The 14,987-nt window shown below is 36.3% G+C and overlaps 1 protein-coding gene across 4 annotated transcripts in view; it reads right to left on the bottom strand.

Moving 5' to 3' along the window:
* Pcsk5 (proprotein convertase subtilisin/kexin type 5) overlaps positions 1–14,987 on the bottom strand; it is a 448,718-nt gene that overhangs the window by 293,631 nt on the left and 140,100 nt on the right. For all 4 annotated transcript variants that reach the window (XM_015492940.2, XM_048806923.1, XM_015492941.2 and 1 more), the window contains one exon: positions 12,973–13,049. In XM_015492940.2, the coding sequence (XP_015348426.1) occupies positions 12,973–13,049 (77 nt within the window). The remainder of the gene's footprint in view (positions 1–12,972; positions 13,050–14,987) is intronic.

Here is a 14,987-nt window from a genome sequence, read left to right as displayed (position 1 = left end):
CACAAAGCTGACTAACACAAGTTTGAAGATAGAGGGAAAATACATCCTGATTTGAGTTTTAGATAAAGGAAAAGCTGCAGGGAAAACATTTTCTGCCTTTACCAAAAATAAAATAAAATGACTCAGTAAGAAAATGTCCTTTATTCATGAACTTGTAAGGAGCTCACTAATACTAAAGCACTATCAGTTACTACAGACATTGTCTCAGTATTTATCATTTTCTTTGATCAGTCATTTTCTAAAAGGCTCTCAATTTATCCTACAGTGATAACTCCTCTACAAAATACTTCTATAGCTTATAACATGAGTTTAGAATTGTATATTTTGTATAAAAAGAAGTTTTTATTTCAAGTACGATTCTAAAAGGAATAGCAATTTAAAATACATTATAATTTAGATTTTTTAAAATTAATTTTTATTTATATGTGATAGTGGAATGCATTACAATTCTTATTACACATATAGAGCACAATTTTTCATATCTCTGGTTATATATAAAATATATTCACACCAATTCATGTCTTCATACATGTGCTTTGGATAATAATGTCCATCACATTCCACCATCATTTCTAACCCCATGCCAAGGGGAATAGTTAGCTACTATTGCTTCTCTGAATTAAAACTTCTCCATTGTTTATGAAGAGAGTATTGAGTGTCTGGCCCCAATCAGAATGTCTTATGTGATACAAGGCATTTGAGTTCAGAAGCTAAATTCACTTTCATAAGCTGTATGAACCTGCCTTCATTATTTTTACTTTCTTCCTATGAGAAGAGGAAGAACTGTTAATGACATTTGACTTTGGATTCTTTGTTATAACCAACTACGTAGAAAAGTAGTTAATTAAAAGAATATTGGGCTGGGCATAGTGGCACAAGCCCGTAATTCCAGTGGGAGGCTGAGAGAAGAGGAATTCAAGGCCATCCTTGGAAGCTTAGTGAGACCCTGTGGAGTATCCCTGAGTTTAATCCCCAGTACGGAGAAACAAAAACAAAAACGAACACACAGGACACACACATAGAGGATATTGGGAAGTTCAGAATGTCAGGCTTAGGATTAAGAAAAACAGAGCTAAGTATGAAGAAAGGACTATTGAGAGAAAGAGAGAATGCAAGTTAAGTGCATTTAATGATATAATACACTTGAGTATTACTTACCTGAAATCTTTAGGACCCAGAAATATTTTAATTTTGTTTTGTAATTTTGGCATATACATAAGGCACTTGTATATCTTCAGAATGAGACACAAGTCTAAAGACTAAATGCATTTAGAAACATTATATACACACCTTGAGGTAATTTTATACAACGTTTTAATTCTATGCATGACACAGTTTCACGGTGTCAAATTTTCTACCTGTGGTGTCATGTTGATTCTCAAAAAGTCTAGGATTTTTGTAGCATTTCAGATTTTGGATTTTCAGATGAGGAATGCACAACCTGCATGAGGTGCTATCAATTTAGGATCTAGAGCACATGTCCTGTGCACTAGACTATGGCAAGGGAATTGGATGGAGTGGTATTCATAACTGGTTGCCATACTGGAGAGTAGTCTGATCTCTACCAAGATACATGACAGAATATTCCTTATACATAAAACAGAATTCAGATACTGAGGGACCAAAACAATTATCTATTCTATGTATCAGACATGAACTTTTACAATTCGTATGAGAATAGAACAAAGCAAAAACACTTTGTCAACTTTACAAGTTACCATTCTTAGTAGACGAATGTTCCACTTTTGAGAAAGTGAGATTTGTCTAAGATGGCCTGGGAAGACTAATGCCATTCAAGGGACCTGAAGACTTGCTCCTTTTTTTTTTCTCCTTCTCCCACGAAAACCACATTCTGACCCTGCTGAACTCTATTTAGACTTTGCTGAGTTTATAGCTAAAGGCAAAAACAGTCAAAGTTTCACTGGGGGACAAAGTTATTCACTACTCCTCCCCACAAATCATCACCAAGCTTCTCAGAGCCACAGAACTGCTCACACAAATGCCAAATAAGAAGCTTATGTATAATGAGTTCTAAAAATTATTATAACAACATAACAATAACTTTTCAAGTACCACCATGTGGTGTTTGTCCATGTATCAGCACCAGCCTGATTTTATACGGTATTGCTCAATATATTCTCTTAGTTTATAAAGGGATTATTCAGTTTTATTAAACAACTTATCTAGCAGTTACTTAGGCCTCCCTCCTCCGCTGCACACATTTTCCTGTTTTACTTCAAATATATGTCATAGAAATTTATGAATGTGTATTATCCATATAGATTTCAGAAACCCATAAATCTCTTAAGGAAAATATTTTGTGAATTAGAGATGGGCACCATCCTTAACAAAGTACTTTATTAAAATAATAGCTCCTTAACTAAAGACAAGGAAAAAAACATTACACAGAGATATATAAAGAATTATGGGCATTTTGTTTCAACCAGGATAAATTATATATGAGTTAGTATCCCTTGTCGTTGAAATAGGTTTTACATTGGGCATTCCAAAAGAAGCTTATAGAAACACAATGAGAAAATTGGATGAGCATAAATGGAATAAACTGATGTTAAAAAGAAAATACCTACAAACAAAATATGAAAGAAGGAATATTAATGTAATTTGTAATGGCTTATTCAAATCACTTATTTGCATTTAGCCCATAAAGATTTTTCAATGACTATGAATGAATATACAAATACACCCATAAAATGGGTATTGTTCTTATACCTCTATGTTGTGGAATGTGATTCCACCATAATGATGTCACCAGTATTACTCCCCACAGAGGGCTGAGCAATTTCATATTAATTCAGTCATGAAAGAATTAAGCCACAGCATCTCTGTTGTGGGGAAAACTAGTCATAATGACAGGGGCCGCTGCTGTCCCATGAATATTGTGCTTCAAAGTAGGGACAATAAAGTAAAAATGGGGTTGCTTCTGAGATTATTCCTCACTTTGGGGACACCTTCCGTCCCCTTTGAAATGAAATTTCAGTTAAGTCAAGTCCCTTAATTCTTCAGTCTCTTCAGTTCAAAACACAGTTGCCCTCAGATGCTCTACTGCCCATGGCCTCTAATTACTTTGTATGTGATACAAGAGATGGCTGGACAAGAAATAGAACAAAACAATCAGGTGTTTTTATTTAAGTACAGTATTGACTACTTTCCACTACTTTGGAAGTATTCAAGGAACTTGTCATTCATTCAGGAAGGAAAAATAAGTAAATTAACATCATGAAAGAGACTAATATCCAATAAAATCAACAATATAGGTCAACTGAAACTGCCATCTAACATGAATCCCATTCAGATCACCAAGTATGAATAACAATTAACTGACATGGAGACTGGGCAATTGTTGGAGACAAACATGTGCTTCTTTCTCATGATGACCTGATACCAGTGCTTATGCAGAGATCAGGATATCGGGATGGTGGAAAAAGAAAGGGATATGAGACAACCTGATACACGTAGGGCTGGATCATTGGGGAGGAAATCAGTCGACATATGTAATTGGGACAAAGTGTAGGAGGGGGTATGATCCTATGAGGCTGAACCTCAGAAGGAGAGTATGCCAACCAAGGGCAGGAAGGTCACACAAAATCTGTAGCAGTCAGCTAATTTCAGCCAAGGATGTTACCACAAGGTATTGTATCTGCAATTCATGCAAATTGAAATGCATTTAGTAGCATATGTAAATTATATGCAGACAGTGTGTGGATATCTAAAAATAGGAAGAGGTAAACTCTTCTAACAAAGGTCATTCATTTCTAAAATTCATGAGACTTCAGTTTGTGATGAGTGTGGAGAAAGAAGGGATTCAGGAGAATCTGTAGGGAAGTCACAAGTACTCTACCACCCTCCTCAATTCTTTGGAGCTCTTTTAGGTGCCTTATAGGCAAAACAGTCCTCCACAAGTCCCCAAAGTCAGACAGAGCCTCATGATCTCATTCCTTTCTTAGGGTAAGAGAAGGTTTCTTATTCCCATAGGGATTCCTGGGCTCAGTCTTCTCCTCCTACATAGAATTTTTTTTTTTTTTTCACAACTCACACTTCCAGGGCACTTCCAAAGATTGTCACTTAAGTGCAAAAACATGAAGAAAGTGTCTTTTACTTATGATTCCAACCTTGAAGAGTCCATATGTTCAAAGAAAGAAAGGTGAAGACAAACACCTGCTTTCTGAGGAAACAGACCACAACTTTATCTAATTATTTATTTTCACCTATAATATCAATATATGTCCATACTGTGACATTTTGATACACTTTCCAAAAACCTTTTACTTACATTGTGACACCTGATAGTTAGCTTAATTAAAAAACAAAAAATCCTGTTAATATATACTAGTAGACATGTTTGACAACACAAAGATCCAAAGTACAGCTTAGCCATGTCAACTTCTTTTTTAAAATTTGTTCTTTTTTGTTATACAAGATAGTAGTATGTATTTTGATATATCATATGTACATGGAGTATTACTTTCCATTTTTGTGGTTGTACATGAAGTGGTGTTACACTAGTAGTGCATTCATATATGACCACAGGACAGTTATGTCAATTTCTAATCAGGCCAATTCTTAAGGCTTACCTGCCTGCCTGCTGGCCTGCCTCCCTTTTTCTTTTTTTTAACTATATAGGTTTTCGTTGTCCTGTGTCTGACTTTGAGCCTCTGCAAGTGCCAATGGTTCACTCCTTGTGAGATCTGAAAAAGTAGCACCTGGAATCATTTGAATGACCTTCATTTATTTCCACTGAACAAATACCATCGTAGGCTCGAATTTATATAATCCTTTACTGTACTAAATGATCTGTGTTGCTTATTCAAAGACACATGAACTTGTAATGTTAGCAACCTTTGTAGACAAACTCCCTTTGGAGAAACAGAGCCTAGGTACCAGCTCTTAGTGAAGCCAGGCTACTAAAGGTTTATAGGAATAATGCTTCAGCATTCTTGTTGATGACAGTTTTTCCTCGGTAGTAAACTTACTGATGCTCATGCTCAGCCAACAAATTAATTCTGTCTACTTGACCACAGATTAATTTAACTATGCAGGTAAAAAGATGGTGTGGGAACAAATGAGTAGAAATTCTGATCTTGCCACTCATTGCCATTAGGCAAATTACTTAACCTCTCCAGACTTCTCTCTGAATGTGAGCTGTTGTGAACAGTAAATGAAACATACAGATGTGCTTATTTTATTATTTTATGCTTATATTGCATCCAGATATAGTCAAGTTGAAATAAATTTACAGATTTTTTACTGTTTGAGTTAAACAGATCTACTGACACTGAAGTGGCAAAGAAAGTTCTGAGAAGAAGGTTCACCAAGATCACCGACGTAAAAGGACAAAAAGGCTAGCGCTACTATCCAGGTCTCCTCTAAAAGCAGAGCATTGCTCATACTACACTGCCCTTCTTTCTTTGATCACCTGTGACATGAGAACTAATTAAATATGCATTGATATAACAAAGGGCATATTTTCTAGCCTCATACCCTTTTTTAAGGATTGCAGTTAAAATGCACACCTCCCACTATCACACATACACACGCACATACACGCACATATACGTAAAGACACTGGGACAACAAGGTTCTATTGTAATAAACCGAAATGCTGCATATAAAAACTATGACACCTCTATGATATGACTGCTAGCTAAACAACTTTTGAGTTCTCGGGTGCTTTCTATCATGTTGGTAAAAAACATCAATAATACACTGCTAAGATTGACCTCTCAAGGTCTTCATACTCCAAATTTTCATATTTCAGAATAGAAGGATACAAGAGAAAATATAAGGATCCAAAAGGGAGGTTAGAGGAGAAGCTTAAAAGAGAAAGATAAATAAATACACCTGTCTGGAAAATCTGCTCAAATGCTTAATCCATTATTTAAAAAGGATACTTACCTCTTCCCCTTACTGCAATTTCCATCTGCTTTAGAGGCCCTAGGAACTGGTGAGTTTGTTTTTTTAAACAAGAAATTTAAATTCAAGCAACTATCAATTATTCATGTCAACAGTACAGGAGGTTTGCATAAATTATACCAAAACTTCATCTTAACTTATAGCATCAATCAGACTCTTTATCAAAACTGTTACTGAGAGCCCCCAGAGACTAAGTCTTCAAATCCTGGAGGAGAAAACAGTGAAATCAACAAAGAGGAGAACAAAAGAGTGTGAAGGTTGCATTATCATGACTATGAGCTCTGGAATAATTAATGTGTTGTTTTAAGTGGATGAATATTTATACTTCATGTAACAGGTATACAGGAATTTGAGGTTAGATCACCATTTTGTATATCTATTCAGCTTTCATTAGAGAATAAATAGCCATTTATCAATGCCCATGAATTTATTTATTTTTTCTCAGTGGTATCTGAACTTTTCTCTTCTACTTCACAAAGGTACCAGGCTAAAACATAAACATACCTGTGTCAGTTGAAGGCCTATCATGGAACGTTGGGATCTTTTATAATGGGCAATGTGTTTATTCCAGGCCCTTATTATATAAAGAGACACACAGGGTATGGGGAATCAATACTCTCTTTACTGATATGGTTACCAGTATCTAGGAAAAGCATCTCCAAGGGTCACCTTTAGGGCCACATGAAAGGAATTATGAACTTCAGAGATGCAGCTAACCCAGTGACCCAGCGTGGGGAGAATCAGAGAATTCATACCCCTTCTTCACTCTCCTGCATCTCCATTAATCTACCTGAGACTTCTATTAGCCAAATTTAATGAGAGGCCAGAGAGCAAGGAAGTCCACAAATGCTGTTCCTAAAGATCAGCCTTATGGAGTGGAAAACAACACGTAGGCCCCCTCTAAACAAGACCATTTAATAGAGCAATGACTGCGATTGGGATACATTTTGCTAATTTACCTAGATGAGCCAATCAAGTTGAGTACTCTTGTAATTATTCTGAGAAAGACCAAATGGACATATTATTACATCCTAAATTAAATTGAAAATTATCTTCTCAGTATCTTTCCTTGCCTTCTATTCTGTATATTGGTAAATAGGACTCCAATTAGAGTAGGGAAATTTCTATAAAAGAATAACTTAACTGGTATTGTAGAAACTCCTTGGAGGGATACCCCGGTTACATCAGGGATGGTGAGTCACAGGGGAAGTGACATAAGGTGGAGGCAGAGGAGGAATTCTCCAGGGGCAGATGGCAGCACACACAGGGATCCCAGGAGTGAGGTGGGAGGAAAAGGAGTGGAACAAACAGGGCAGAGCAGCGTTAATCATGAGGAGGAGGTGGGTCCTGAAGGGTCTTGGATTTTTAGCATATATCAAGGTACAAAAAGATTTCAATGTTCTTATTTTAGTTCAGAAATATTGTGTAGGCAGCAGGAGGGGATGATACCAGAGACAAGAAAGCAGGTCAGAGAAAGGGGACACAGCAACACAATGGTCAGTGTGAATGGATGGAAAGGGAGGGACCACCAGACCTCGATGACTAATGTCTGCTGAGTTGAAGGGCAGGGATGGCTGGCTTCAGGTCTCAGAGAAGCCTCTGCCTACTAGGACTGAGACTTTCCATGTGAGGCCACTTCCCAGAAATGTTATTTACTTCATTTTGCATCATAAACGCACAGGAATTTTCTAAAATATTTGTTGCAGGTTCTTTCATGAATATCAAATCTATGACTGTTACTATGGTCTCAATTTCTGTATCCTACCAAAATTCACGTGTTGAAATCTAATTCCCAGGAGGGTGGTATTAAGAGGAGGGGCCTTCCAGCAGTGACTAGGTCTTGAGGATACAGCCCTTGTGAATGGGGTTAGTGTCTTTATAAAAGAGGTCTGAGAAAGCTTGTTTGTTCCTTCTGACATGAGGACCCACAGAAGGTGCCATCCATGAAGAAGGGAGACACTGAATCTGCTGCTCTCTTGTTCTTGGGCTTTCCCACTTCTGGAACGGAGGACTACATTTCTATTGTTTATAAATCATCCAGTCTAAGACACTTCGTTATAGTAGCTGGAACTAACTGTTGTGTACAAAAAGTGGAAGATAATTTTCACATTTGCCTTATTTGAAAATGCTAATCTTCCAATAATATATTTATAATCAATGTTACATAAAATGTAACTACTATATAGTCTAGATATTGGAGATGTTATCTTGCAGAAGTATTCAGGAAAAAGATTTTGAAGATATTTGGAAAAATAAATCAAATTTTGATAATGACCCTACTTTTCTTTGATAGGCTTTATCTGTCCTACTATGCTATAAGATAACTTTATCTTAATCTATTTAGTCAAATCCTGAGTTATGAAAAATAACTCTGTATACCTGTTAAGATCATAGATAATATGGTTTGAGTTTTTTTTTTTCCTCCTAGTACTAAGTTAGGATATTTCCCTTATAATCAGAAAATACTGGCTGCATTCGTTGGCTGTGCTTTGGAACACAATCTCTGGAAAAACTGTCATCTGCAAAAATAAGAAAGAGAAGGCCATGCACATAATAGTTTCTGCAACATGACGACATTCTAAAAACCAGAAATGATGTGTGAAAGATTAAAAAAAAAAAAACAGCGAAAATGTATTTCCATCTACCCTGGTTAAATCTTCCTTGAAAATAGAGATAAGAAACAAAAGAAAAAAAGCCATTCCTTTTAGAAAATGAGTCTTTAACCTAGAGGTTGGTTTATTTTGAAAAGGAATTAGATTCTGGAGCTACACACCACACATCCTAAATATAATGCAGTGGTTTCATCTCCTATCAAATATGTTTCTATGGCTTAATCAGAGAGAGAACATTTAACAGGGAGCAACCCAGGGAAGGACTGATCTAACTCAGACATCAATAATTCATTTATCAGAAATAGAGTAGTGGTATGAGATGCCAGGAGACTGTTTTGTTTGTAGGGAGGCATTTTTTAATTTTAAGCCCATAAGAATGCAAAGCTGATATGAATGAAGGCAAAGCTAACTCTGAAGACAAGGTTTTATGGTCTCTTCTCCTAGTGTTATTTCTTTAGCATCAGTTATTGGGGTTTGATATACCTCAAGTTATTGAGACTTCAAAAAGTGACAAGTAAAAAAATTTTATAACAACTTTTATACTTCAGAGGTGTTTTCATCACTCCAAAGCTTTGGCACCAGAAATGTAATCACAGGAGACTAACAGACATCATTTGCATGAGGTTTTGAAGGTATACTATATATGCTCCATTAGCCCTGAAAATCCTTCAGGCATTAGAGTTTCTTACTGTCATCTCCAAGTTCAACCCAAGCACTTGGCACAGAACCACGTCACACAGCAAGGTATCAATGAATACTTGTTGAATGGATGAACAAATACATCCAAGCATGAAGATTCCAAACATGCTCTGAAGCCACTCTTCTGATTGAGCAATGTGCAGACATTTGCATATCATATGCCTCAACTTCCTGATTCCAATGATGACTAGAGATTTCTCACATTCACCATCTTATTTCCAATTTAAGCCCTCATACTTCATGGAGGTAGGTGGGAAAAAACAGACTGCGGACTGAGTGAGTCACACCTTCCAGCCCTTAAACAGAAAAATCTAAACTTCTAACCCTAGAAGAAAAAGACTTCCAAGTCTTAATTTAGATTTGAAATGTTCATATGCACACATATTTTGAGATAATTATAATTTTTAACTGATTATAAAGAATTAGATATATGAGTAGAACACATAATTACAATGATAACAGTTATAATTACCTACTACTTATTATGTACTCAGCTTGGGGTTCTACACATTTTATTGTTATTCTTTAGATGTAAGTATTTTTATATCATTTTAGGGATTAAAAAAAATACCAAAGCCCAGAGTAATTAGACTCAAAGAATGATAAAGCAAATCACTCCAGGAGATCCAGGGCTAAAAGTCAATTCTTCCAAATTACAAACCCACTCGTAATTCCTAATGCTATGTGAGTTCTATCCAAACAGAATTATCCATTTATGGATGCACGCTTGAAGTCAGACCTATCAATCATGTCTATCAATATGGCCTCAAAGGTAGAGAGGATATTTTAACCACAAATGCCTGAATACATGCTTTTGGTCAGTCAAGATTAAAACAAACAAACAAACAAACAAACAAACAAAAACAAAAACAGAGCTACTGAGAGGAGCTAAAGGGACATCAGGAGACAGCTAACTTCCATAAAACAGAGGTATGGAATGCTGGTTCGAAAATGCCATATTTCACTGTCAAGACTACAAACCTAAGCACACATCTGGAACAATGCTGGGGTCCTCCAGCAAACTCCCACTGCACTCAATGAACCATGAAGAGTGCTTAGAATGGGTCAAAACAGGACACACTAGAACACCCTAGAGAGAGCGTGACCTCAGGGATTCTTCATGAACAAAAGACTTAAAACAAAAGTCTTGGGGAGTGGCCAAGTTTTAAAGGAATCCTTACAAAGAACAAGGTTGTAAAAGAGTAGTGTGTAAAAAGCCATCAAAGTTGGTCCTCAAAGAATGTCTATGCATAGACATCATGGTTAGCGAGGTTAGCCAGAGCAGACACACCCTCAGAGAACAGTTGCCACCCCCAGTGAGAATTTCAAAGCAAAACCACCACACACAGGTTTAGATACATACAACTAGTTACAGGGATTAGCACATTGGTCTTAGGTTTCTACCTGTTCCTTTATATTCTGCACAAGAATTACTTTAGGTGTTAATATGATCTAGACTTTCTTATAGTTTTCCTGCTTCTCTTTTGACCATACAATTGTTAATGTGGTAAATTTAGTGAATGGATACAACAGTTCTGCTATAATATATGCCTTAAAACACCAATTTTATCCAACATGATTGATATATAAGGGAATATTCTGAGCATATGTGAAATCTGCATTTGTTTAGATAGGATTTTGTCACAGAAACTCTAGGTGAATGCAGAAAACACGCCCAGATGAACCGAACCTCATAGGAGTACATAAAACACAAAGAGCCATGCGTCTTAGAGGCACAGCAGTCCACACTTAGCCACATCTGGTACTGCAACTTCTGTGTGTTCTCTGATAACCCTCCTCCCACTCCTCCCTATAATAACTGGAAAGCTGCCATTCTTCTGACAAGGGCCATCCTGGGGTGGGAGACATCGCCCTCCATTCTGCTTAACTTTAACCTCTTTCTCTCTGCCTGTTGTATATTTTTCCTTTTTATTCTATGTCTTTTATTCTTGGTTTTCACATTGATCTCTTCTTCTCTTACTCTTTTTCTCTTGTACACAGGGTAGAAAGCAAATGAGAGTAGATATAATGAACATACACTTCTATAGGCACACGTCAAGTTCTTGATCATGGTTAAGTGACACTTTTAAAGTAGTTTTAATTATTTCTTAACTACCATTTTATTAGATCCCTATCGTGTGTGTGTGTGTGTGTGTGTGTGTGTGTGAGAGAGAGAGAGAGAGAGACAGAGAGAGACAGAGACTGATGATGTTTGAGTATTAGACTCCAACTCAATGTTTTCATCACTCTGTGTTTTAGGATTTGGCAGAGTGCTATTGTTTTTAGGAGTGCATATCAGGAATGCATATGTAGCATGACAGAAGAACAAACTATATATTGAAATTTATCAGAGTTATTTTTTATTAAGACTACTTTTTGAAAAGTTTTAGATTCACAGCAAAACTGAGAGGAAGGCAGATATTTTCCATATTCCCACACCATTAGTGCCTTTTTAAGTACTGAGTGATTCAAGTCTCTTTTTCATTGTTTCATGCTAGTTTATAAATTAGGACAAAAAACATCAGCTCTTGTTGTCTGAAACTCTAACCCCTTGTGTAAAATTCACTCAACATTACAATCTAGACAATAACAATCAGGTCTAAAAGGAAACTATCCAGTTTAATTTAGCCACTTTCTTGTTTTGTTCGGAAGTTCTGGAAAAGTTTATATCAATTTGTATATTAAAGCTTTCACCACAGTCATATTAACTTGGTTGTTAATATTAACAAATAGCATATTTCTACAGCTACTTTGTTAAGACTTCTTTGTAGATGGGGAAAAAAACACATGCAGAGTCACAATTTTTCTAGGTCATATGCTTTTATCTAAATTTATTGACTTACTTAAATACTACTAGCTGAGAAGTTTCCCCTAGAGGAAAAAAAAAAAGAGATTGCAAATAGCACATAATAGATGAGCAGGACCATTTTCCTTACAACTTTTGTGATCCCAGCCTAAAACAGGTAAATAAACGTTCATATGAAAATATCTAAATCACAGCATTATCCTGGAGGAGCTTTTCAGTAAAGGTGGGGGGAACGTTAATTAATGTGATATACTGATTAGAAATACCAACTAAAAGGATCTGGGTCGTTAAAAGTAAGAAAAACAACTCACACTGACTTACTGAGGAATGTTAAAATAATCTATCATCTAATGGATGCACTATTTCATTTGCATTCACTATAAACTAGTATAGGAACTGGAAAGTGAAAATGGGCCTCTTGGTTGTGGAAGGACATAAAAAAGGCAATGCCTTCCCCAGATGGTAACAATTCTTCTAAGTGTTTCCTATATATTAGTGGAAACCTAATCACAGAGAAGAGAGCAAAGGAGAAACAAAATAATAAAGCCCCCGATAGTGGCCTCAAATGTAGTAGCCCATCAAATTTGTTGAATTTAGGAGAATCAAATAACTCTCTTTGGGGGTACTTTTGCCTCTCCCATTAGTACCACTATCTTTAAACAAATGGGGTGAGGACGGTGAGGGTGATGTCCTCCAATTCAATTTACAAGATATGGAAATGCTGAGCCATTCCCCAGGGTTCTCTCTGCAACCTTTCTTAATTTGTGAACCTCTCCTTTTTATTACTCAGAAACTTTGCTGAAAAGACACCTTTTCATTTTGCAGTAAATTAGGCCCATTGGTTACCAAGCATTTCAAGAACATACTTCCCTTAGCATGAGCAGAAAACCTAACTCCTGCCACCACCCTTGACTTGAGCCTTACTTGTTCTCATTGCTTGCGTCGTAACGAGGCATTGGGTCCAAGTCATTCCCATTCACATCACAACTTGCCAGAGCATCCTATGGCCATGGAGGAGAGAGCGAGAGAAAAGAAATGGACAATCATTAATTAGCCAGTGACCTACGGGCTCCCACAATCTTAAACACATTTCTGCTAGAGAGTAATTAGGTTAACTAATAACTCATGGTTCACTGGTGTCAGGATGCCTTAGGGAGGGTCTGCTGGTTTAGTAATTATCAATGCTGCATTTTCCCCCTCATGGTGAAGAAGTGTTCAAAACAGACCAAGGAGAAAACTGCTTCATTATGCCATCACTGTTCTCAGTGCACCTGGAATGACCCAGGTCATGACATGTGTGTGTGTTTCAAACATGTCCTTTTCCATTAAGTACAACTCAAATATCTGGAAGCAAAGTGATTTATTCTCCAGATTCACTCCTTATTCCTTACTTGAATTTTTGAACTTGTTAACTTCTTTATCATAATTAAGGATTTTAGAAGGCAAAAATTATTCATATATAATTTACAAGCCAACTAAAAATCAATATTGGATATTTATTCCATTAAGTACCTTGGGACCCCTATTAAACATTTGTCTGCATTCAGATATTGTATCTCCTATAAAAAAGGAAGCCTGTAATTCAGACTTTACTAATACTCAAGGGCTTTTGGACTAACCAAAACGATGAATAAAGTTTTCTTATGCTGAGGTTACAAAATGAGGATACAGAACCTCCAAAACCGAAGTTAGATTTGTTTGCTTTTAAAACAGATACTAGTATGGCAATATGTAAATCAATGGATGTGTAACTGATGTAATTCTGCAATCTGTATATGGGGTAAAAATGGGAGTTCATAACCCACTTGAATCAAAGTGTGAAATATGATATATCAAGAAATTTGTAATGTTTTGAACAACCAACAATAAAAAATTAAAAATAAATAAATAAATAAAAATTGCTATCTAAGATAGAAAAAAAATTACTTATGATGGGGTTGGGGTTGGGGTTGATTGGCAGAGTGCTTGCCTCGCACATGTGAGGCACTGGGTTCGATCCTCAGCACCACATAAAAATGAATAAACAAAATAAAGATTTTGCATCCGTCTATAGCTAAAAAATATATTTTTAAAAATACTTATGAAAGGGATGGGATTGTGGCTCAATGATAGAACACTTGCCTAGCATGTGTGAGGCACTGAGTTCGATCCTCAGCACCACATATAAATAAATAAATAAAACAAAGGTCCACCAACATCCAAAAAACATATTTAAAAAAATACTCATGAAAAATTTCCAGATACTATAAAGAATTTACTGGATCATTACCATTGTTCAAATTTATACCACCATAGACAGCTTACTTTAAGACGTTTGAAATTTCCTTATGCCTTATGATTCCCAATTTCAATGTTTCCAAAATCTTTGTTTTCTGTATTTATCAAAAGGCTCATGTTTCTGAAATAACTTTTAGTGCACAGAACTTGAAATGTTTGAGGGAATTCAGGAAAATATATTACGTGTAAAGCTGGTAAGGTTCTGCTTCCTGTACAAAGGGGGCCCTGTAACTGCTCTTTGTGGCCATGAAAGCATAAAGGATTCTGCACTGACTCTAATATAACAATTTTAGTTATAAGAAAACAGAGGACTCAAACAGGTTAATTTCTACCTTGTTTTTGAATGAACCAAACAAAAACTGGAACCCAAGTCTTCTGATACTTCCTCTAGTATGTTTTCCCTACTCCCCTCCGGCTCCAACATAAGAACTCAGAGGGAACCAGCACTGCTAATTATACAGGTAATTTTAGAGAATTTTCTTTCGAGGGAAAATAAGAAAAAAGGTAAAGATTGCAATCACATTAAGTGAAGGCTTTTCATATATAATCAAAGTAGGTGTCTGTAGGGGGGAACAGCAGCACACAGCAAAATCCTCCGTGCATGTGACGAGAAAGACATCTCTGCTGAAGCATAGGCAGCCATAGTTCTGATTCTACATCTG

This window comes from Marmota marmota, unplaced genomic scaffold (genome assembly GCF_001458135.2).
Source record: "Marmota marmota marmota unplaced genomic scaffold, marMar, whole genome shotgun sequence".
Taxonomy (NCBI): Eukaryota; Metazoa; Chordata; class Mammalia; order Rodentia; family Sciuridae; genus Marmota; species Marmota marmota.
The sequence above is the reverse complement of the archived record's forward strand: the minus strand, read 5'-3'. Positions and strand labels throughout refer to the sequence as shown.